Here is a 25487-nt window from a genome sequence, read left to right on the forward strand (position 1 = left end):
TTTAATGTAGGTATTTAAATATTTATTATAAAATCGTATCAGTCTACAAATTTACACTAACACCAGCTCCCGCTCTCCACTCCGTTCTCCAGCTTGTGGCCAAACCCGGCCCACTTGACCTCCTGGCAGCCGTTCTGCAGCCCCATCTCCCCCTTGTAGTTCCGTTTCCGGGACTCGCCCTTCCCGGGGGAACTCCCCGGAGTGGGCGTCTCCACCGACTGCAAACTCTGCGTTTTGTGCAGCGACAGCCGCAGCGGCTTCTTCGGCGGCGTCGGCCGCGCCTTCACCTCGCAACACCCCCCATATCCCGACAATTTCCGGCTCTCAGTCGGCTCCGAAGTGTAATCAATCGACTTGGACTTGAGACTCGTGCAATCGCTGTCAAAATCCAGCGACTTGACGCTGCGCGCGTCTTGGATCCTCTTGGCTTTTCTCTCCTCCAGGTCTTCAACACTCTTCGAGTCTGGGCACTTGGGCCCTATGTGGATTTCCGAGCGGAAGTCCAGCACCGACGCCGACTTCCGGGCGTTGTAGTGCTTGAGGATGTCCGAGTTGTACTTCTCGGAGGCTGTGAGGCACTTCTGTCTGTGCTTCTCGTAGAGGGTGTCTCGCGTGAGCTCGTGGACGATTTTCGTTGCTTTCTTGTAGCTTTGGTCCATGATGTGCTCGAAGCCGTTCTCAGTGTTGCGTTTGTTGTACCTGGAGACGTGCTCAATGGCCGAGTTGGTCTCCGAGCTGTAGTCTTTCTCCCGGTGGTGGTGGTGGTGGTTGTGTTTGCGGTAGTCGTTCTGGTCCAGGTGCTGGGTGCTGGTGGAGGTCTGGAGGCGTGAGCGGTGCTTGTGCCGATGGGGCTTGTGGCAATGGTGGTCCGGCGCCGGGATATGGGTGTTGGAAACGTTCGAGAGACTGCTTTTGGAGCGCACTGGGAGCGTGTCTTTGGACGTCTCCAGCCCGGGGATGTTGGCCACGAGGGCCGTAACCTGGCCCTTTTGGAACACCTGGAGGTCCTTCGGTGGTGGCGTCGTTATGTTGATGTTTGTGACGTTTTGGTTGGTTTTCACCGTCGAAATCACCGGAGTTTTCGATAAGATCCGGACGTCGGTGTCGGATTTCTTGCGACAGAGGAGCTCGGAAACCTGGAATGGTGGAATAGAGGGTGTTTTAAGTAAAAAATAGATTACTTGTTCCTCCAGATAGGAAATTCGGTGTGTCAGTCTGATGTTGTCCGAGATGAGGTTTTCTTTCGTTTTTTGCGCCTCTTCGGCGCGTTCGCGCACCGCCTCCAGCTCGCAGCGTAACGAGGCCACCTCTTTGGAGGTGGTGGCAATAGTGGGGGTGGAGCCGTTTTGGGGCAGTTTTCGCAAAATTACTATCTGGGCTGGGTCCGGTGCTGCGGCAAGGAGGCGAGTGAGGTCGTCTCGGTTTTTGGTCAAGACGATTTTGCCGTTGACTTCGACCAATCTGCAAGACATTACCTTATTTTTATGCTGAACCATTATGTGAAAAAAAAATATTGAGAAAAATAAAAAATTTATGATTTTCGTTTTTATTTTTTTAAGTGAAAACCAAAAAGACTGGACGTTTTTAAGTAGGACATTTGTCAGGCACTTTTTACAAAAAATCTAAATCTGCCATTGGCTTTTCCAAAGCATTCTTGATGTCAGAGTTACAATACTCAATTTGTATTTTTGAAAAATTTATTTGTTCTTGATTACAATGATGTAATGTTATGATGGAATCTCACATGGTGATTAAAATTAAGAAAAAAGGGTTTTTGCAAAGAGTGCTTTGAAAAAACGTCAAAAATTTTGTTTTGTTTTGTTTTGCGAGGAATAAATAAGTCAAAGAATAAATAAAAGAAATGTGAACCTTCCAGATCCGAATTCCATACAACGTCTAAAATCTAGTTTGTTTAAAAACAAAATTGTTGACGTTTTTTCCAAAGCACTCTTCGCAAAAATGCTTTTTTCTCAATTTTGATCAGCAAGTAAGATTCGATCATATTATGTGATACATCGTTGTAATCAGGAATAAAAACACTTTTCAAAAATACAAAAAGGAAGAATGGCTTCCATAAGCAAAAACAAAGTTGAGTGTTTTGTAACTCTAACATCAAGAACGCCTTGGAAAAAACGATGACAGATTTAGTTTACTTGTAAAAAAGCGCCTGAAAAGTGCCCTACTTAAAAACGTTTAGTCTTTTTGGTTTTTGCAAGGTGGAAAATTATATTTTCTGATAAGATTGAGCAAAAAAGGATAGTAATATACTGCTAGGTGGAATAATCTAGAGGGCTTGGTATTAAAATAAGTACGAGTAAAACTTGCAAAGTAAAATATTGTTATTGTGAGTGCTTGGTATAATAATCTAAATACCCAGTGATAATAATAATTCTGATGAACAATTTTCGCAATAAAATAAAAGCATTTATTTCTGATCTTATTTTTTCTCCGGAATTCCTTTTGCTTTTTGTTATTTTCTGTTACTTTTCTTTAGGTTGTCTTTAGTTTTAGTCTTAGTTCTAGAAGACTTTCTGTTCTAACATTATTCGGTTCAATTCAGTTTAAAATAATTTAAAACTTAGACTATTCTGAGCAGATTTTTTGTAGTTTTTTTAGTTATATAATGATAACTTGCTATTAGGTAGATCACGCAGGTAAGTGGTATACCCACATTAATTACCGTTGTGCGAGTGTGAAGCAATCTTTGTTGAATGCAAAATTACATAAAACTGAAAAATCCTTTTCCTTTTTATTAGACAAATGGATGAAAAATTGTGAGAATGTTTGATACAAACTGTGGGAGCAAAGTGTTTTTTTCAAATAAATAACACCTAACATAATTTTCTTTATGTTAATTTTTATTCATTTATTTTCTTTCGGTCCTAAAACAAAGCAGAAAACTTCCGTTTGAAGCATTATTCTGCCACAGCAGGACCTGTGGTACCACCATTAAGCACTAAACCAGAGCGTATCCTTCACGAAATCACTGATACTTGGAACAATTTGCTCAATGTCTAGGAACAAATTCGGACGTTTTAATTGGTTTTTGCATAACGTAATATTTAGAAAGTGCTACAGCGATTGTAAAAATGACAAGAATTCGGAAAAAAACAGCGATATAAAGTGAGACCGAATTTTGCTCGATATAGTTTGCGCTTCAAAAAATAATGTCAAGTGCAACTCTTGTGTAATTTTGCGGTTGGAAAGCGTCAGATAAGCGACCGGAAACGCCGACAATGGGAACCCAAGTCAACACACGTAACCTTCCACCCGTATATCCGGCCGCACTTGTTCTATCTCAACTCGCACGCTATTTGAAAAATACAGTTACCAAAATTACAGAAAAAGGTTATAAATAATAATAACCGACAGTGACAAACTAGCGGCGAAGTTTCGAGTTATTTACCTAAAGGGTGTGTAAAAGCATGAAATAAAATCAGAAAAAATCACGAAATAAAATAGAAAGCGTTCTCTAGAAGAACGATTTAATTCAGCGTTTTTAAATGTTTGAAATGCCATATTATTAAAAGATCGAGGAAAACAATATTTAATATTTTGATAAGATGGGTTTAAAGAAGAAAACTGATAATATCCGTGGGTTACCTACAACAAGCCCACCATAAAAGTTTGAAGAAAGGCATAATTAATAACAATATACAAGAATATAAATATAAAAATATAGAGATATCTGAGAATAATATTTGAGAATGGTAACAAGATCTAACAGCAAGTTACCATAATGTAACAGCCTTTTTTGTTTTGATACAAAAGAAAAAAAATTTGGTTAGAACAACCTCAGTTTTAAATTAATAATTTAAAAACAAATTTTTAAATTTTTTCGAACTTTACTATTTTGATCCTAATATGTATATGTAAATTGATCGGGGGCCGATCGATTGATTGGCGCCAAGAAAATCACCAATTTCCCCCAATTTCCCAATAGTTTTTTAATATTATTTTTTATTTTACCTATTTTTTTTTATTTGCAATTTTCTCAAACAATGTCTATTTTTGAAGAAAATAGATTACTAAATAAGCTTTTTAACGATAATAACCTTCATCTTTAATAATTCCAGAGTTATTCCGATAACCGAAAATTGACCAAAATCTGGGCAAAAATCGGGAAAACCAAACTTTTTAAAATCTATTACGTTTTCTTTCATTTTAAGAACTCTACAAGGTCTCCCAGCGAGATGGTAAAGTCGATTAGTCTCACCTATAAATGTTAGGAAAGTAATAACTGTTTCTTGCTTTCATTTTCTTTTACTTTTTCTTTTTCTAGTTCTTTTTCTTTTTTCTTTTTCTTTTTCTTTTTCTTTTTCTTTTTCTTTTTTTTTCTTTTTTTTTTTTCTTTTTCTTTTTCTTCTTCTTTTTCTTTTTCTGTCAGTGTTTTTGGATAGACAGTTTAAAAGTCTTTTAGATACAAAAATTAAAAAAGGTGTTCCATTTAAAATTTTCAAGTTATATAACTTTTAACAAATTTATTATTATTTTATTTCCTTGATCGAAGTGAGCTAAGAAAAAATACATTCTTAATGTTTGGACATTCTACTTTAAAGTGGTCAAAGTCCCACTTTTCTAGAGGTCTTAGTTTTTGAGTAATACATTTTTACAATAAGCGTGTTTTCCTTCAAAAACTAAGCAAAATCGACCAATAAAAGTTTAAATCAAAATTATTAGTTTTAAAAGCTACATCAAAAAATGCAATAAATTTAGGGTGTTCCATTTAAGGAAAACATAAGTTTGTATTATAGCTCATTTTAGAAACACCCAGTATATTTGAAAATAATTTTAGGTGAAGCAGAGGGTTAGTATCTACGACTTAAAATATATAAAATATATAAATATAAAAATGTAAAAACAAATTTTTCAATTTTTTCGAATTTTACTATTTTGATCCTAATCTCTGTAAAATGATCGGGGGCCAATCGATTGATTGGCGTCAAGAAAATCACCAATTTCCCAATAGTTTTTTGATAATTTTTTTTATTTTACCTATTTTTTCTTTTATTTGCAATTTTCTCAAACAATGTCTTTTTTTGAAGAAAATAGATTACTAAATGAGCTTTTTAACGACAATAACCTTCATCTTTAATAATTTCGGAGTTATTGTCCGATAACCGAAAATCGACCAAAATCTGGGCAAAAATCGGTAAAATCAAATTTTTTAAAATCTATTAACGTTCTCTTTGATTTTAAAAACTCTACAAGGTCTCCCAGCGAGTTGGTAAAGTCGATTAGTCTTACCTATAAGTGTGAGGAAAGTAATAACTTTTTCTTGCTTTCATTTTCTTTTACTTTTCCTTTTTGTTTTTCTCTTTCTTTTTTTTCTTTTTTTTCTCTTTTTTTTTCTTTTTCTTTTTCTTTTTTTTTCTTTTTCTTTTTCTTTTTCTTTTTCTTATTCTTTTTCTGTCAGTGTTTTTGGATAGACAGTTTAAAAGTCTTTTAGATACGAATATTAAAGAAGGTGCTCCATTTAAAATTTTCAAGTTATATAACTTTTAACAAATTTATTATTATTTTATTTTCTTGATCGAAGTGAGTTAAGAAAAAATACATTCTTAATGTTTGGACATTCTACTTTAAAGTAATCAAAGTCCCACTTTTTTAGAGGTCTTAGTTTTTGAGTAATACATTTTTGCAATAAGCGTGTTTTCCTTCAAAAACTAAGCAAAATCGACCAATTGCAAAAAATGCAATAAATTTAGGGTGTTCCATTTAAGTAAAACATAAGTTTGTATTATAGCTCATTTCAGAAACACCCAGTATATTTGAAAATAATTTTAGGTGAAGCAGAGGGTTAGTATCTACGACTTAAAATATATAAAATAATAAAATTATTACCTTTCCAATATTTACAAGTGAATTAAACTTTGCCAGAGCAAGGTTTCAAAAAATTGAATTTTTGTATAATTTTAAGCAAAAGTGTTTTCAAAAGATTGCTACCAAATTATTGTAGGTAAATACGTAAATGACAAAAATCAAAAAAACAAAAATAAACAAATAAAAACTACTTAAGGTAATTAGTTCAACTAATCTCGTTTAATTTCAAATAAATTACATACGACCACATCCCTGCAATTTTTGCGAGCAGTACAGAGTACACGTAAGTACTAGCTACTCCTCCAATTATGCAAACAAAATGACTCTCTCTGCCCCGATTCCCAGCCATAAACGAAATTATCCACGTGAAGTGCCTCCGATCGGTAATTAAGATACGTTTTGTATCAATAACAGTACCCGAACAATGGCCACGCAATCGCGATGAAAAAATAATAGTCGATTAGGTGTTTTTTCCCACAGCTCACCTGTCTCCTTTGCACAGCCCCGTTTCCTCGAGCGCCCAATCTATCCACAAGCCCGGCACGGCCTCCTTCTGACTCGCCCCGAACTTGGGGCTTTTCGGGTCGAACTCGACCTCGACACCTCGAAGGATCACGTGGACGCTTCCGTTAACGCAACTGGAAGCAAAAACGCCATTTTCCCGATTTGGCACGGTTTGAAGATGCTACCTGTACAAAGTATGAGATTCCGACGAGTTTTTGTTCGACTCATCGAGACATAATTGGAGAGCGCGCGTTTCCTCGAGCAGTGTTAACAAATTGAGCTCTTCGCGACCCAGCTGGTACTCGAGCTCGGCCTGCTGGATCCGCACGTCGATGTTGCTGGAAAATCGAGTAGGTGCCAAAATGTGATAATCATAATTTCATTCATGCTAAAATGCAGCAGCGGCATTTACACAAGTCTGGTACCGATATAAGTAGTGTGTTCTAGTCGGCATTGAAGTCTCCAATAAATTACCCCGTTACTTGAAACTAGTGAATAAGTTAATTTAATCATCCACCAAATTTCTGAAAAATTGTGCGAATCACTGAATGGAAACTGCGAAAACCGGAAATATTGACGCTGGTAGCGATAGCAACGCCAGATCAGAACAGGAACCCAAAATTTTGGTGTGTTTTTTTCAGCACATAAATTTTGTGGACAGAAAAAATTTCTAATTCTAGAAAACTACATTAATTCTTGCATTTTTGGCATAGATATACAGGGGTGCGTAATCACTCTATAACTTTTTTATTATTTGAAATATTGCCATGCCGTTTTCACTATCTCAACGAACAAACGCCTGAAATTGTTGTTTTGACTTTTAATTTAACATTTTGGACTATACATTTCTCAACATAATTGGCCTTTAAAATTAAAAAATGACGTGCTAAAATAATCAAAAAGAAAATATTTTGCCTTTGTTTAGTAGCTTTTGGTTCCGTTTTAGCAAAAAAGTAAAAATAGCACTATTTTTGACACAATTCGACGATTTTTTTGAGGATTTTGGATTAAATTTGGCGTAATACTTTACTGCCTTCAGATTTCTGGCTTGTCAATGTATTAAAATCTTTGGAAACTGACCAAATTTTGCCAAAAACAAAGTTTTGAAACATTTAAGCACAAATTTGCCATTTTGACTAAAAAACGTGAAAACGTAAAAAAGATAATTAACCCTACTCGTTTTTTTATCGAAAACTTATCTGTTAAAAAATAACGTTTTAAAACGCGGTTGAAAAAGAAAGAACCATGTTTTTTACATATTTTTCCACATTTTCGTTCCATTTTAGCAAAAAAAGCAAAATTAACACTATTTTAGACATAATTTGGCGATTGTCTGACTAAATTTGGTGAAATACTTACTTGCGAAAAAACTCAAATTACATCATTTTTAATCCAATTCACAATTTTTTTGGCATTTTTTGAAAAAAATTCGTTAAACAATTCGATTGTCTGACTGAAAAATGTGAATGATTGCTAGTATAGATCAAAACTAACAGTATATTTGGTTCAATTTGGTGTTTTTTGTATTATGCGTATCAAAAACTTTTCAAAAAGTGAGTTTTCAACTCAAAATCGTCTTTAAACACCTGACAAGGCTTTGCCAAGGGCAAGAATATCACATTTATGCCAAAAAAGTGTTTTTTTTTGGTAATTTTTGACTAAATTTTAAATATTTGCGTTTCTGGATAAAAAACCGTGCTATTTTATAACGCAAAATTGCTAAAATCATTTCATTTTCAATACAATTGGGTAAATTACTGAATACTCATCCCGTTTTAGCAAAGTTTTTGTGTTTTTATTTCAATAATAGGCTTAAATGCCCAGCAAATGTAAACACTCTCCTATTTTTGAACTCATTTTGCCGTTTTCCGGTTAATTTTTAGCAAAATTTTACTGTGTTCTTGACTAAAAATGTGCTGAAACAACCGAAAAGGTAAAATAATGTACTTTTCGATCGAATAATTTTGTGTTTTTTCGTCTGATTGTTGAGAAATATTTGATTGCATTTCTAAAAAACGAAATGTCTCAAAAAATGGCGATCTGGTGCCCAAAATATTTTCTTTGACTCCATTCGACGATTTTTTGGCCAATTTCATTTGAACTTAGTACATTAGGTCTCAAAAGTCGGCTTCAAAGTTTGAGAAAATATTTTAAAAAATGAGACATTTACTTCAATATTTACTACCATTTTTATTGTGTTTATTGTCGGTAATAACAGCAAATATTAAAATTTCCAAAAAACTGTTTATCATATAATCGTGTTTTTTGACAAAATTTTAAAACTGAGTCAATTTTTTCGGTATTGTCTGAAGAAATTTCGTAAAATAACTAATCGTCCATTTATTATATCGTCCACTATGGGCTAGGAAGTGTGTGGAAATATTATTAACTTTTACCGCTGCCGCTGTTGAAACAAATTTTTTTCGGTCTTCGCTAAAAATTAATTATAATTACTCAGTGATATCCAGCCGTTCCAGAGCCATTTTGAGGTTCTTGATAGCCAAGCGCTTGTTATCCACGTCCGTCTTGAGCCTATTGAGCCTTTCTTCGGCTTGTTTTTTCTCAACTTCTGTCAGCTCCCGATTGGTGTTGGAGGGGTTGCGCATCTGCGTCAGCCTCAGTCCGGGGATGGTCAGCTGGCCCTTCAAGCTCTGTATGATATTTTCCTTGTCCCGCAGCGCGTTCCTCAACGTCTCCAGCTCCTTGGCGGCGATCTCCTTGGGAGCGGACCGGATCGAGGCGTTAATTCCGGTGTTCTTTTTGCGTCTGGGTGTGCTCGAGAGGGACACCTCGATGCTGGCCATCTGCAAGCAGAAGACGAAAAAATTTCTTTGTTAGAATATGCATGGACCTGTTTGACCTGAGGCGTTGCAAAGCCGACTTCGCAACCAACCACCCACCCACATGCCCTAAAACACAATAGAGCGGAATGTTCATGTAGTGCCGGTGCTCGGATTTATAAATCATTGCTATTAATAGGAGGTGCTGTCGCGGAACATCCTCTTGGATAAACAGAAACAAGCAGGGCCGGATTGTAGTTGTGGGAGCCCCTGGGCTAATCTGACACGGCGCCCCCTTCACTCATGTTTAATTTTATATGATTTATTAAACAGTGTAGTTTTTTAACCAAGGTAAACACATTAAAAAATTAAAAATAAACAAAAAAGTCTTCCTTACCTACTTGCTATAAATCGAATTTTACGACATTTCATACAGAAATTACAATTCTTAATTGAAAAAAGTACGACTCCTTTTACACAAAACTAAATAGGTTTAAAGTGTGTCCTTTTTAACGGTTTTTAAATTTTTGTTAACCTACTGGTATCAGAGTAGTAAATTGAAGTTTTGCCGCTCCGTACAATTTTTTATGTGCACACTTAATTTTTTAAGATAAATGTAAAACTTTCAAGCAAATTGTACGAGTTAATAAAAAAATAAGTAGGCATACCATTTTGTCCATGTACGTTTTTAATTGGCTAAGTCATGCTTAAATATTGGGTTGTATAAAAAATATGTTAAAAAAGTGTCACTAGTTTCAACATTTAATTAATTAAACAAATATAGAAAATTGAAATAAACCTAATTCTGAGACTAGCAAGCTGCACTAAGCATCGTTTGTTTTATTGGAATGAGACTAGAAATTACAAATTTCAATTCGTGAATATTTTAGTATTTATTTAAATTAATGTGTCTACTGTTAATTTTTTTTTAATTAATTATTTTCAATTATGAGAAATCGTAGAAAAATTCTAATAAAAGTCAAATGAATAGAAAAAACAATTAAGTATTTAATAACAAACACTGATTTCTGTGTGATTAGTTTTTTTTTTTTTTGAGATAGGTATAAGTAATACAAAATATTTTTAGAAAACTCACCTCGTAATTAATATTGTATAGGATTTAGAAACTAATTTTCTTTCTTTCCTCACAAACTTTTATTATTCACATTTTGATTTTGTATAAGTTTTTATTAATTTATAAACTCGAAAACTATTGTACACAACTGTAATTTCGTCAGTTTCGTTTGATACTTATTGTGCTTATATTTTGCAAAGAAAAATGTATTTCAAGTGATTTCATATCCAGAAAAGAAACAACGCATGTTTTGGGGTATTTATGCATAACTGGTGTCGGTAACTTGGTATTTTATTTTTTATCAAGCCCGTCGAAGGGAAAACATCCACATCTGGAAAAAGTGCGCCTCAACTTTTAAAGGTTTTGTGTTTTACTTAAGTTAATTTTATTTTTAAATTGTTACAAATTTTTTTATTTGTTTTCGTTGGCGCCCCATTTTAGTGGGTAATCCGGCCCTGGAAACAAAGCATGATTTATGGGAGAGGTGGCGCGGGTGGACGATGGTACTTAGTTCCACAAGGATAAAGCTGCTATTAATTCGCAAAATTGCCACTTATCGGACGGTGTTTGCAATTTTATGTGGTGGTACCACCAACGCAGGCTGTGGAACGGTTGGGAAAACGTTATGCAAAAAGTACTTTCTTGTTCATACTAGATAGGCATGTTGGTTGAAATGGTACCACACTGACTAAACAATTGGTAAAATAAATCTAAAGACGTCCTGTCGTGGCACGAATGGTTTTGGAGCACGACGAAGGAGTGCCACAATTAGTCTTATAAAACGAGTGTATTATACTATTTTTTCTACTTTCTATTTTTGTTGTTTGATTTTGTTTAGTTTAACTTATCAAACTAAACTATTTGCTCGTAATTTTGTAGTAAAAGTAGGCAAAAAAATGGTAAAATAAACCAACATTTTCAACCAAATGCGGCGCTTTTCTGGTTTTTCCAAACACTGAGTCTTGACATATTTTTAAGCGTCCGAAAAAACTCAAATTACATCATTTCCAATCCAATTCACAATTTTTTTGGCATTTTTTGAAAAAAATTCGTTAAATAATTCGATTGTCTGACTGAAAAATGTGATATGCTAGTATAGATCAAAACTAACAGTATACTTGGTTCAATTTGGTGTTTTTTTTTTATTATGTGTATAAAAAACTTTTCAAAAAGTGAGTTTTCAACTCAAAATCGTCTTTAAACACCTGACAAGGCTTTGCCAAGGCCAAGAATATCACATTTATGTCAAAAAATTGTTTTTTTTTTGGGTAATTTTTGACGAAATTTTAAATATTTGCGTTTCTGGATAAAAAACCGTGCTATTTTACAAGGCAAAATTGCTAAAATCATTTCATTTTCAATACAATTAGGTAAATTTCTGAATACTCATCCCGTTTTAGCAAAGTTTTTATGTTTTTATTTCAATAATAGGCTTAAATGCCCAGCAAATGTAAAAACTCTCCTATTTTTGAACTCATTTTGCCGTTTTCCGGTTAATTTTTAGCAAAATTTTACTGACCAAAAGTGTGCTGAAACAACCGAAAAGGTAAAATAATGTACTTTTCGATCCAATAATTTTGTGTTTTTTCGTCTGATTGTTGAGAAATATTTGATGCATTTCTAAAAAACGAAATGTCTCAAAAAATGGCGATCTGGTGCCCAAAAAATTTTCTTTGACTCCATTCGACGATTTTTTGGCCAATTTTATTCGAACTTAGTACATTAGGTCTCAAAAGTCGGCTTCAAAATTTGAGAAAATATTTTAAAAAATGAGACATTTACTTCAATATTTACTAATATTTTTATTGTTTTTACTGTTGGTAACAACAGCAGATATTAAAATGGTACATAACAATGTATCAAAAAACTGTAAATTCGCACCTTTCTTCACCATTTTTAATTGGTGAAATTTCACACCGGAATGTTAGTTTTGCCACCAATGGTCCAAGCGAGTAAAAATTCGGTAAAACAACTGGTAGCGAGCAAATTTCGCTGCGATCCCATAAAACACCATAATTACAAAAGGCCATTAGGCAAACTCCTGAAATTCCTCTCTAATTACTCCCAGTACGTAGCCGTACTCCCATCGAGCCAATTTAGACCTCGCAACTCGCTAATTACCTCGCAGCCTCACCGCACGACACGACATCCCATTTTAAACAACTTGCTCAAAATGACTCCATAAAACACAATATTTCTGACGAAATGTCGCGACTTTAACGGTACCGCATGATAATCCGCGCCCGGAATTCGGCCTACCTTGGCTTCCAGTGTCTCCAGTTGGGCCATTCTGGGCTGGATGATGGTCGGCTGAAGAGTCGTCTGAAACAAATAATTCTATTGCACGATTTGTTGTTACACGCCTTTTAATTATAGATTGCCGGCGGCCAGATGATTCTTCATTTAGTGAGAGTTGCGCAAGAAGCGATTTTCTTGGTAAAAGTGTGAAATATCAGGCATTTGAAAGTGATAATGACGGTGTGGGTTTGCAGCTTTTGCCAGCTTAATATTTTTGACTTTACTGAACTGGATACACACCTGCAGTTTTCCACAGATTTAAGATGCTAATCATAGTTAACATATGCTGTTGAAAACAGATTTTCTCCTCATACTTTTTAATTTTTCTACTTTAACTCTTTTTTTTCCTTTTTTACTATCTTTTTTATCAGAAAACTGTATGTCCTTTAGCAGAAAAAACACATCATAAATTTGCGCGTAACTTAGGAAGCTTTTTATTTCAAATTTTCTGCAAAATTAAAAATGTACAAGAAAACATCCAGATTGGAAATTCTCTCGCTGTTAAAATTATAATGCCTAGTTAGAAGACTCGTTTTTTGTTACTTATTTTTTAAACTTGATTTCAAAAATGTAAAAAATATGTGGTTACTATTTTAAATTTCAAAATTGATACCAATTTAATATTTAATTACTAATGTAAATTAACTGGATTTTTAACAATCAAAAATCAATTCTGAAATTTAGCGAATATTGAAAGAAATTGTTGTACAGAGTGTACCGTCTAAACTCCACGTTAGAAGTATTAGTAGTTCTAATAATGATAGACGTCACTAAATTTGTATACAACCATAATCTCTTAGGTCCTGCCCAAGGAAAATATTTTCAAGAGGGTGACACTTCCGGTTATACCGGAAGTCGCTATCAATTCCTAATTTTGGATGGAAAGGTTTATTTTTTAATGCATCTTTGGATTTTTAGAGTTATTTTAAAGTAGTTTTCATAAGCTTTCCCTATACCTAAATTTTGCCGTTTACGAAATATTTAGGGTTTTTAATTTTTTTTTGGATTTGCACCTTCCAATTCAAAAATCGATAACTCTGCTATTTTTTTAAATTTGAAAATATTTTTTAGCTCACTTAAAAGAGGAAGCCTAGATCTTTCCTTTGGTGTTTTCACATTTCTGAAAAAAAATAACAAACCCCAAATGTTCAAAGTTAAGTTTTCAGAACTTCAAGCACCCATAACTCAATTTTTTCAAATAAAAAGCCACAAGTTTTATTTTATTAAATCGTAGAGAATTTAATTCTGCATCGATCTGTATTATCATTCCCTATACCTATTTTTGTTAGTTTTTTAGTTACAAGAACTTTTTGTTGGGATTGAGAAATTCATTAGTCATGGGCTTTTTCTCATAGGTTGCCATGGAAACTAGAGAAAAAATGTGAGAAATTAAAGTTTTTTAAAACAATATTCAATGAATTTATTTTGTTTACATCGGACGGACAACACAATTTTGAACATAGTTTTTTTTTGGTTTAATTAAAAACTATGCAAAAATAGCTGTAGTTAGAAATTTTCTACAATGTCAAAAAACCAACATAACCTGAAAATTATCACAGATAGGTATAGGGAATGCTAATACAGATCGATGCAGAAAAAAATTCTCCTTCATCTAGTAAAATAAAAATTGGAAATCCCATTTGAAAAAATTAAGTTATGGGTACTTGAAGTTGTCCAAACTTAACATTAAATTTTTTGGGTTTATTAACTTCTTTTCCACTTTTAAAAACACTGGAGAACAGATATAGGCTTTCTCTTTTAATTCTCCAAATCAGATTTCAAAATGTCTAAAACTAAGAGAGTTACCGATTTTTTAAGGGACAGGTGCAAATCCAAAAATTTTCAAAAAATCTTAAATATCTCGAAAACGGTTAAACTTAGGCATAGGGAAAGCTGATAAAAACGGCCTTAAAATAACTCAACTAATCCAAGAACACACTGAAAAACATAGCTTTCCATATAAAATAAGAAAGTTGATAGCGACTTCCGGTATAACCGGAAGTGCCACCATCTTGAAAATATTTTCATTGAGCAGAACTTAACAAATTAAAGCCGAGTAGCAACTTTCAGATGAATATCTTTATTGGAACCTTCAATACTGATCTACTGAAATATTTTGGTTATAAAATTAAAATTTTTTCTCAGAATTTTTTTTTAGAAAATAATGTTCGTAAGCCCGAGAAACTCATTAAGTTAGTAGCTTTCCGTGAAAATCGGGTTGTAATTTCCCGTATTTTTCGAAAGGGAAAGTGCTGAAAAGTCGGGCTCCGGCTGGGTGGGTTGGAGACAATGGGGGCCCACGCTGCGGCGCCAGCGACCTCCTGTATGTTAATTAGTGCGGAATCTAATAACGATCTGTCGACAAATAACCCGCCCACGCCCAGCTTGCTGTCAAACCGCCCGATTTTGAAACCGTGTCACTGATTACACCAAGACGCGGAAGCTGGCTAACTGTCGCCCGTTATCGTCCTCTCCTGATGTCTGTATTTCGCCGGTTAATTGCGGTTCGCTTGAAACAGATGCGAGCCGATGCACCGGTTCTGCCAGGAATGTCGCGAGAAAAATGCACGATGCCAAAAATGGCCGATCGAAGTGTTTGTGGGAATTTTTGGATTTTTTCATCTTTGGCCGTTAACTCCTTCCGCGTACGAGCAAATGACGGAGACGTGATCGTAAACTTGGCCTGTTGCACGATCGGAAAGGAAAAAGACCGGCAGAGGATTAGATTACAAATTGATAAATTTACGAGACGCTGGAAATTGCGAGAAAGCCCAAAATTGTTGCGAAATTTCTTGCTCGTAAAAATGGTAATAAATAGAAAAAGAATGCGGTCTAATGTGGCATTGAAATCGCTAATAATTTGACTCAAATGTAGGTCGGATTTACATGATGGATAAGGTGGGCTGCTATTTTGCATATTTATTTGTTGAAAGACAAAGTGAATTTAATCTCCAATTGAACGAACGAAAATCGACACATTGTTTACAATTTACTAAATACCCGCTAGTAGCACCTAATTGAAGAAAATTTATTTCTTCAAACATCCGATAGAATGGCAACTTATTTAATTAATCATTCATAATTACATACTTGTGTTAATTACCGTCGTAACAAAGATGGTAAAGTGTGACGGGATTTGTGTCTAATTTATCATTAAAATCTCCTAATTATTATCGAAGTTATATGGTAACATTTTGTTTTTTTTTTCAGTTTTTTCAACAAAACGGTTTATCCGTTTTTTATAAAAAGGCGATTAGTTTCTATAATTTTTAAATAATAACAAGTAAAATATGAAACTTAATAAGAAGACCAGAACAGAATAATGATAATAAACTTTTTTATTTTGTATTATTCGTATTTGAATCTATGTTTTCTTGTTACAAACTGGCAAACTTAGGGCGTAAAAGTGTTTACATCCAGATACGATTATTACTATTATGGTATATCCTGCCCAAGGACTCAATAATCCGCCGAGGAATTGAAGAAAATTTATGATTACTTCCTACATAACGTCGTAATTAAATACATTATTAATCTTCAACAATAATTGCAAGAATTAATTACGATGGTGACAAAAAAGGTTAAATGTTGAAGAGTTTGTGTCGTAATTTGTCATTAAAATCTCTCAATCTCCACTATTAAAAACTACATAAACGTTAAGAAACACAAAATTCCTGCTTGATTGTTTCAAAAACACCTAATACAAACATCCTGTATAGTGTATAACAAATATACATGGACGCTAAAATTATGGATACAGTTAAATATTATAAAAACTATGAATCAAAACTTAGTGAAATTTGGTGTATGCTTAAGAGTGTATAAATTCTGTCGTTTCAGATATTTGTTAAATTTCTATCTCCGTTTGTTCTTCGAATACAAGGCTAACTTGATTTTTCTTAAATTGCAACAAGGGTCAAATTTAATATCTACGAGAAGAGCATTTTTCGGTATAACACATAGTTTAATTTAATGGAAACTTAAAAAAAATCGAAAATTTTGAAAAATGAAAAATTTTGTTAGCCCTGGAAATGTTGTCTTGTCTATCGATAGCTCTTTGCCGTTTAAACATTGGCCAAAAAATAAGTAAAAGTTGAAAATTATTGTTAAAATAAAAAAACACGTTTTAATTGAAAAAAATTAAACACGGAATACTTGATTTTTATGCCACAAAAATGATTTCCACTAACTTCTCGGTTTTCTGTCTCCATGATAAACCAACAAAAATATACCAATATACAAGTGACAGATATCTTTAATAACAGTATTCTCAAAGCTCTCTCAGTTTTACTATTCCATTTTTTATTTTTAATTTTTATTTTTTTACCTTTTATAAAGTAAAGGTGGGTATTATGTTACATTACTGAATTCAAAAAAATGCTCTTTTACAAATGAAAAAATTTGACCCTTCGTGCCATTAAAAAAAATCAAGTTAGCCTTGTATTTCAAAAATAAATGACGATAAAAATTTGAAAAATTCCTCAGATGGTGGAATTTCAAATTTCAGTGAAAATATTTAACTGTATGCAAACTTTTAGCGAGCCTGTATATTTCTTAATTTGGCATTGAAGTCACCTATCATTTCGTGCTTGATCCATTGTTGAAGTCTCCAACCGCTTATTACCATAATTTATTTTTTTTATTGTTACGTAAGCATGGGTGTTTTAAAATTGTGTTTTTGCATTGGTGAATTAGTCAACAATTTAAATGCGAGTCATTTTAGATAAGAAAACCGTTTTATTGTTTCTCCACTCCTTTAGTTAATTAAATTCAGTTTTTCATCTTTAATGTAGGGAGTTTTATACAGAATAGTGATACAGGAGTATTTGCAGGAGTTTTGTTTCAAAAAAAAGAATCTCCCTGCAAAAAAATTTGGCCTTCGCCACCTTTCGGTGTGGTTTCCGCCCGGAATTTAATCCCGGAAAGGGTCAACGGAACCTTGACAGTGAGGCTGTGTCCTCCAATTAAGTTCGCACGCTCTGCAACCTCTCCGTGCACGAGTTCGTGACTCGTCACTTACCAAAGAGACCGATCTTTGTCCCAGTCCGGGCGCGTCGCAGTCCTCGGGCTCCGGAGGACAGTCCGAGTGGAGGTGGGTCGGGGGACGACGACCCCCGGATTGCCTGCGGGTCCGGGGACTCTGCGGGAGCGGCGAATTCATCCCAGCATCGCGCCTACGAACGAACAAAGCTTTCATTGCCCGATCATCACTTTATGGGGAGTTCGATGACTGAACAGACGCGATTAGGATCAAATTGCGCCGGTGATGCGATCGGGTTGCAAGGGAATTTATGAGTGGTTGGCTGGGAACAGCGTTCAAAACGAGCACAAAATAGTCCAGCCATTTCTGATAGGGCATCGAAATCGCCGGGTTTGTGTCCTCGTTTCGCATTCATATCGCCAGTTATGGTTAAACTTTAGCTTCCTGGCACTTTTATTACGCATTTCGAAAAAAATATTAGGAAGTTTCAAAGTCAAAAACTATCAAAAAATTTTTCTTTTTAGGTTCGCCGCTTTTCTTGCATTAACGTCACCGCAAAATATCCGAATTTGTGTTTGTGAAAAATTTTATTTTGGAAAATAAGTATGTCATGATTTGTTTGAATGTTTGAGTTTGTTTCTTATTAATCTACCATTGATAATACTGATATCACCAGATTTGTGTTCTCGTTTTGCATTGAAATCTCTTGTTTTATTTTCGAAGCTTTGTTTTGCTTTTTATTCCTGATGTAAGAAATAAGGTTTTTAATTCAAACTTGAAAACATAAAAAAACTACAGCATGGCAATATTTCAATTATTAAAATAGTTATAGACCGATACACACCCTTGGGTGACCCTATATATCATTGCCAAAAATGCAAAATCTGGTTTTCTAGAATTACAATTTTTTCTGTCCACAAAGTTTACATCGATATAGATTTGTTTATACATGGGGTCATTAAAATAACCTGAAGTTTTGGGTTCGTGTTCTGATCTGGCGTTGCTATCGCTAACCAATTTGGTGTATTCACTAATTTCCAGTTAATTACGGGATAATTTATTGGAGACCTCAATGCCGACTAGACCACACATTTTCAGGCATTTCGGTAGTTTAGCATTTTGAAAAAGTTAATTACACCGTAATATATTGGAGACTTCAATGCTAGATCAACACACAAATCGTGACTAAGCGAGCAAAAACAAGCTAATTTATCATTTTTTCTTCCGTATTATGAAGGTTTTGTGGTCTGAATTTTTCCCAGTTGATGTAAACACAATCTCTCATTCTTTCTCGATATCTCCTGCACCGATTAAACTCATCATTTCGTGCAATGACACCGTGAAAGCAATCAACTCCTCTGAAAAATTTCACTGGCGTGTCTTCAGAGGCCATCCTCGACCTTCACGTGAATTTATAACACGGCACGGCACGCATGTTTAATGACAGAACAAAAGAAAGACGAGCGTGGCCCGAAGCCTGAACTTTTCCTCTGAAATTCCGGCCGAAAAGTGTTTTTCTGCAATTGCAAAATAGCAGAGACACTTCTCGTTAGAAAGTAATAATTTCCTTTAGCGGCTATAACGAGCGACTTTCGCAATAAATTTCATATTCGAATCAAATCCGATGAAGTGCCTTTAAGAAATCGCGTTATGCAATGGAATGATGAATTGTAACAAATCTGTTATTGTTCCTAATACAATTACTGAAACGGCTGAAAACTCGTTTAGCCTTTTCAGGATCGGCGGTAAAAAACGTGGAAGTAATTAAACCGACGTCATTTCCATGTCGGAATGGATTAATGCAAGAAGCGGCCGTTTCAGGCTTAATTAAATTATAAATGGATGCTTGGGACGTTTTGCTTGTTTGAGGAAATGTCAACAAATTGATGGATTTGTGAAAAAGTTGTCGATTCGCTTCTGACACAACTTTGCAAGCATTTTTTTTCTCCTACTCGCTTTATTTTGTTCTTGGAGGCGATTAAGGGCTTTTTTCCCACTGGTAATGACTTTATGACGTGATCAAGCGCTCGTAAAACGACCTCGTAATGCCGTGTCAAAGAGGAAATAAATTAAAACTAAATCACAAACAAAAATGTGTTTTTTTTTAAACAAAAACAGATGAAATCAACCACAACAATTGTCATATCAATGCTAGATGAAGACACGAACCTAAATATTGACAGGTGTACTTAGGTAAAAATTATTTCGTGTTTTCCCCAAGGTTTAAATTGAGAATTAAATTCAAATGCTTCAAAAAAATAAAAATAAAACATTTCTTTTCTTTACAATTTTCAAGTTTAAAATAGTTTAGTTGTAAATAAAATTTTCAGAGATTTTATCAAACCAACTTCTCTGAAGCAGTTTGAGATTCGTAAAAAATTCATATTCCGCACACGTTTGCGAGCAAGCAAAAATTTCTCTTCTATTTTTTGGGTTTATGTCTTGATGTGGCATTGATCTCACTATGTTTGCGTTCTAGTTTGGCAGTGTTATTCCGAGAATTTCAGTCCTTCTTGGGCAGTTTTATCAATACCGTGAGCAAATGAAGCGATTTTAACGATTTATTGCAATTTTTCGCCGTTTTGTTTCGCTGTAATGGACACATTCGACAAAAATGGCAACAAAACAATCGCAATAAAATTTATATTGTTATTTCTCTTTTCTTCGCGACAATTAAATGCCTTCCGTAACTGCCGTCATTATCATAGTCTTTGTGGCGACCACCAGGTGCAAGACACTTAAAATTACCGCAATTACTAGGCCATTAGGCAACAAATTCTGGGTTACGTAAAAAGAAACTCATCCAAAAATCGCAAAGAAACCGTCGTTAAGTTGCACAATCGTGATTTTCGTCAACAATTTCCAAATTTCTCGGGTCGAAGGTCGGCCATGGGTGTCACGGCTGACTGCGACCGACCGTTGACTCGGAGGGCCCCAGCCCTCGGTAATTCCATGGAATTAAGCTCTAAATCATAGACGCGAAACGCTGTCCTTGCCGGATAATTTAAATGCAAATTGCGTGGAATCATTACGTGTAATGATGGGATTTAATTAAATTTCAAGTGTTTTTAATTGTTCTTCCGGCTGGAGAGGCATGTTGAGGAGTTTGTGTAAATCAAGGCGAGCCCTTAGAGGATCGGATTACTCGGCCGAGTGTGAGATTATCAGCATTCTTTCTCTCCAAACAGATGATTTATTATGTGTTCCTCCCATCGGACGAAAAAATTCAAACCCGTTTCGACTCGATGATTTGTTTGCTACAGCGCCCGGGCGAGGATAAATAAGATTCACTTTCTTTCGCTCCAAACAATTCCCAATAGTAATGTTTTAGTCCGCAATAAGTCTTTAAAGCCTTTTAAATTCCACAATTTTTTTAAGAGATTGATTATAATATAATTTAATACAACACTACTTGGACTTTAAAAAAATTAAAAGAATAAAACAACGATTTAATTTCATATAATATATTTAATAACAAATATACAGGGTGTCCGTTTTTCGAGCTCCACCATTATTATAAGAGATACGAGGTCGGTTAAATTAGAGCACAGTTTTTTAGTTTTTGAATGATTGGAAAAAAACAAAAATTTGTAAGACCAGAGTGCATGTAGTCTCCACGTTTATTAATTTTTCAGGACACGAGGAAAACCTGACTTAACATTTCTCAAAATCTAAATATTTCGTTAACAATTCTATTTTAGATAGATGTAAAACCAAAACTAAAAGTAAAATTTCCCATAAGCGGACACCGGCGATGGCACGATTTTTGTCCGGTTAATGGAGGTAACAGCATGATTATGCGACAATACTTATAAAGTTATAAACTATTTCATAGAAAAAAATCATAATTTTTCTTCAAATTTTACTAGATCTTGTTTATCAATACTCGCAGATTCGTCAGAAATGTAATTTAAACTTATATTGTTCTGACTGAATTTGAATCAGTTTACCACTAAAATAAAACATGCACTCGCTTATGTAACTCCCGAATTTTCTGAGGGACAGTCTTAAGAAAAACTACTTAATAGCGTAATAATAATAATATGATATGATGTCCGCTTAAAAGAGCGATTTTTCCAAGGATCCAAAATGCATTGTCCGCGTCCGTTTATTGAAGCGTCCGCTTAAAAGAAAAACAATACCGTTTAAAATAATTAGCTCAAAACATTTGCGATCATATCTGGAACAAAAGTCTTCAAAAATACATGACGTCTATAAGAAAAACCAAAGTAGGGTGTTGTAACTGAAGGCCTTGAAAAAGGCGATGACAGATTAAACTACTTGTAAAAAGTACCTGAAAAATATTCTTCTTGAAAACGTCTCGTTTTTTTAGTTTTCGCTTAAAAAATAAAACCAAAAATTACAAATTTTAGATTTTTTTCAATAATTCAAAAACTATAAATGACACAAAAGTTTCTTTCAGATAACTGTTCAGCATAAAAATGCGCAACTTTGCCCTAATTTAACCGACTAATAACTGGGATCCCCATGGTGGAGCTCGAAAAGCGGACATCCTGTATATAAAATTTAGATACACAAAAGTTGCCAACAAGTTAAATGGATGCTATTTCGGAATTATTCTATTATTTTAACGAACTTCCAGTCTACAAAGTTGCAATCTAAGACAACCTGTACTTAGAAACATAAACTTTTATTTATAATTTTTTTCGAGAAATGGGATTTCACATATGATACTTAATTAATTACTCAACAGATCTTTTGCGAATGTGTATTTTTTCAGAGCTTTCCATGATGATCAAACAAATTCAACACCACACCAGTAGATAAATAAAACGCTAAATAATCCAAATGTTTACGTAAAACCCTCCACTTTCGTCAAAACCAGTCGACATTTCTGGTAAACTTTGATAAATGTTTACCGTTTCGCGCCCAGTCCAATAAATAACTTCAATTTGAATAAAAATCCACTCTCCCGTACCCTTAATGCTTTATTTACAAACAGAACCTTGACTAAAAATTGAATAATTATTCAAATATGGATCGATCGCTCACCCGACCAAAACATTCACCGGATTTAAAGCCCATTGAAAGCGCTTGGCTCGCTTCCAATCCGATTTAAAACCCTCCAACAAAGCACATAATACCGAGTGTTCGCTTCACCATTCATCTAACAATCTTATCGCTGTATGAATTATTTAAACAACGAGTTCAATTATACGCTGTTGCAAAATCGGACGCCTACTCGGACGCCCAATGGCCAATTAATTAAGCGTGCGATTTTTGCGACCCTCACCCTGTTTTAAAAATAATCCATTCAAGCGGTCACAACACTGAAACTGGAGCACTAGAGTTGGTTCGGTTCAAGCCAGCGCGAGACTGACGTGCTTTTGGCCGCTGAAGAACCATCGGTGCGTGGTAGCTGGAGGGGACGAGACCCCCAATTTAATAACATGTGCTAAGGAACGTGTTCTAACGATTTATTTAAAAAGCCTCATTTAGGCTTGGTTCAAATTTTAGAGAACCATTTACACAAAATGCAAAATGAAGTGACTATAGCACTGGTAATTTATTCAAATCAACCGACTCATTACTATCTATTGTGTAAGTTTTTTGGAAAAAATTGAGTAATTTTTTTTCAAATATAATGTTGGTTGCGTCAAAAATTTTTTCAGGCTCATTATTACTCGTGGACCACTCTGTATAGTTTGTAATATTGATTTATTTAAAAAGCTTGTGTTAAAGTATCTGCAAAAGCCGGTCAGTACTTGGGGCCCTGGTGGCCCAGTGGTATAAGCGCCACTTACGACGGGGGAGGTCGGGGTTCGAACCCGGATCAGGGTAACAATTTTTCTATGAAAAAAAGTGTAGAAAAGGTAAGTGAAACAACACGTAAGCAAAAATAAGAGATTGAGAGAACACATAGACGTATAAACGTAAGGCAGAGCATAAAACTGACAGAAATAAGAAAATAATGCGGCAAAAGGTAAAAATACGTAAAAGCGCCAAACTGTAAACGTAAAAGCACATTATAATAAAGGGAAAATACTTTTTATTTTGAGAGAAAAAAAGATGAACGTAAAGGTGAAACATAACTTCAAACCTTAGTTGAATCCTTAGATGACTTGTTTCTTAAATTATAAAAAAAAAACGAAAATATTTAATTTACCTCTAAAAATTTTTAGTTAACTGAGTTTGTTTAGTAGAGTCCTGAAACACATTGTTAATAAAATCATGGCCACTGCGAATGCAGTAGGATTTACGCACGTCCACTATTTTTGATTAGAAAATACACAAATTTGGTGATTTTAGGAGAAATTATGTCCATATTTGGTCAAAAACGTGCTGAAAGTCAGAAAAAAGGTAAAAACAATTTTAAAATTGTAGAATCAACTTATACGCACGGTATCTTTTGATTAAATCTGGTGAAAAATTAGAGAATTTCATTGAAAAAAAGTGGGAGAAAATATTTTCTCGGGCTAATTCGCCGACTTTTGAACTGAATGTATTTGTGTTTTAGGTGAATTATTGCAATTATATAGTTTGTAATGTTGATTTATTTAAAAAGTTTGTGTTAAAATATCTGCAAAAGCCAGTCAGTACTTGGGGCCCTGGTGGCCCAGTGGTATAAGCGCCACTTACGACGGGGGAGGTCGGGGTTCGAACCCGGATCAGGGTAACAATTTTTCTATGAAAAAAAGTGCAGAAAAGGTAAGTGAAACAACTCGTAAGCAAAAATAAGAGATTGAGAGACACATAGACGTATAAACGTAAAACGGAGCATAAAACTGACAGAAATAAGAAAATAATGCGGCAAAAGGTAAAAATACGTAAAAGCGCCAAACTGTAAACGTAAGAGCACATTATAATAAAGAGAAAATACTTTTTTTTTTGATCAAGCGGCTTTTTCATGTCCATTGCATTTAATAACATAATTTAAACCGAAACCGTTAAAGATAGAAAAATGCCAGTGAGGCCTCTTTAGAAGAAATTACCTTCTCTACAATTCTGTTCCTTACGTATTTTTTGGATCTATAACCGTATTCGCAGAAATTAAACAGCCAACAAAACTTGAGTAGCGCTTTATTTATTTATAACCAAATTACACAATATTTCAAACACCCTTAAATTACGGAATGACAATTTTATAACGTTATTTATCCCGCTTGGCTTGTTGACGCCTCTTATTGGCAATATAAATCGTCCAGAAAAATCCCACAAGATTAATGATAAAGACCCTCAGCTGCAACAAAAATCATCAGAGTTAGACAACCAGTTAAACACCGTCCGTACCATCGGGGGCACAACGCTCAAATTGAGCAAATGTATGACGGTGAGATACTTCCAACTCGACGAAAGGACGCTCCAGTACAGGCTTTGCAACTGGTCGAGGGCCCCCTCGTGGCTTTTGCCCTCCAACCGTGCCAGAACGTACAACGTAAACGCTTGGTACAAAGGCGAATAAATCAGTCTTTCGAGGAACAGCTTCTTGGCGATGGGGAACGCCGCCTCCTCGGGGACCACCCGCTCCAACCACGCGTAGAAATAGTGCGGGATGGTGCCCCCAAAGAGCAAGCTGTGACAACAATTGTAGTTTTGTTAGTGAGGGTTGAAAGGGGTTTACCCGAAAATGCCATAAGCCAGGAGGCTGTGCTGGTTGAGGACCTTATTCCCGGAGATGCATTGCGAGGCGTAGTTCCCGGCAGTGGCTATGACACAGCTAGAATTGTGTTTTTTATCGGGTTTTTGCTGCTCAGGGTGCTTACCATGTAATTGCTTTGGTTCGAATCGGGTGATTGAATAGCTGCTCGAAATAAAAACCTAAAGCGTTGAATAACGGCTTCGAGAGGACCATTTTTGTTGTTGTTGTGGATTAGGACGGTTAAAATGCACTTTTTTATCTATGTTGGGTTAAAAGTCAAGGAGTTCGGAGCAATGGCAATTTGGGTGCATGGCAACTTGGTTGCAACAGATATAATTTCTAAACTATTTAATCACTATTATTTTTATTGTGCTCGTTGTTGTTAATTTACAAACACTTTGGTTTAAGCTCAAATATTTGTGCCCC

At 34.8% G+C, this 25487-nt stretch overlaps 2 protein-coding genes across 5 annotated transcripts; both read right to left on the minus strand.

Annotated features, from left to right (window-relative positions):
* sprt (sprite) lies at positions 1-22823 on the minus strand. Of its 4 annotated transcripts, XM_008200043.3 has the most exons (8): positions 22716-22823; positions 17501-17654; positions 12442-12504; positions 8782-9131; positions 6513-6665; positions 6309-6461; positions 1182-1461; positions 1-1136 (listed from the first exon to the last, which is right to left on the minus strand). In XM_008200043.3, exons 2-8 carry the CDS (start codon positions 17639-17641, stop codon positions 57-59), a joined length of 2220 nt encoding a protein of 739 aa, XP_008198265.1. In that variant the 5' UTR covers positions 17642-17654; positions 22716-22823; the 3' UTR covers positions 1-56. The 4 variants fall into 4 exon arrangements, with proteins under 4 accessions (XP_008198265.1, XP_064210928.1, XP_008198266.1 ...); XM_064354858.1 differs by lacking the exon at positions 12442-12504; XM_008200044.3 differs by lacking the exon at positions 17501-17654 and having other exon boundaries at positions 22716-22801.
* A 1662-nt stretch (positions 22824-24485) lies between these two features.
* Positions 24486-25377, minus strand: LOC662390 (uncharacterized protein). Its single transcript, XM_968488.4, has 4 exons — positions 25186-25377; positions 25044-25139; positions 24713-24995; positions 24486-24662 (listed from the first exon to the last, which is right to left on the minus strand). Exons 1-4 carry the CDS (start codon positions 25272-25274, stop codon positions 24573-24575), a joined length of 558 nt encoding a protein of 185 aa, XP_973581.1. The 5' UTR covers positions 25275-25377; the 3' UTR covers positions 24486-24572.
* Positions 25378-25487: the final 110 nt, after the last annotated feature.

Source organism: Tribolium castaneum, chromosome 2, assembly GCF_031307605.1.
Source record: "Tribolium castaneum strain GA2 chromosome 2, icTriCast1.1, whole genome shotgun sequence".
Taxonomy (NCBI): domain Eukaryota; kingdom Metazoa; phylum Arthropoda; class Insecta; order Coleoptera; family Tenebrionidae; genus Tribolium; species Tribolium castaneum.

Excerpts from the sequence above, each read along its gene's own strand:
- LOC662390 (XM_968488.4), bottom strand. The coding sequence starts at position 25,274 with ATGGTCCTCTCGAAGCCGTTATTCAACGCTTTAGGTTTTTATTTCGAG. Across the intron at positions 25,140-25,185 it reads CGAACCAAAGCAATTACATG|CTGTGTCATAGCCACTGCCG; the intron begins GTAAGCACCCTG and ends ACACAATTCTAG. Across the intron at positions 24,663-24,712 it reads TGAGCGTTGTGCCCCCGATG|CTGAGGGTCTTTATCATTAA; the intron begins GTACGGACGGTG and ends TTTTTGTTGCAG.
- sprt (XM_008200043.3), bottom strand. The coding sequence starts at position 17,641 with ATGAATTCGCCGCTCCCGCAGAGTCCCCGGACCCGCAGGCAATCCGGG. Across the intron at positions 6,462-6,512 it reads GAATCTCATACTTTGTACAG|TTGCGTTAACGGAAGCGTCC; the intron begins GTAGCATCTTCA and ends TTTTGCTTCCAG. Across the intron at positions 1,137-1,181 it reads TTTCCTATCTGGAGGAACAA|GTTTCCGAGCTCCTCTGTCG; the intron begins GTAATCTATTTT and ends CCACCATTCCAG.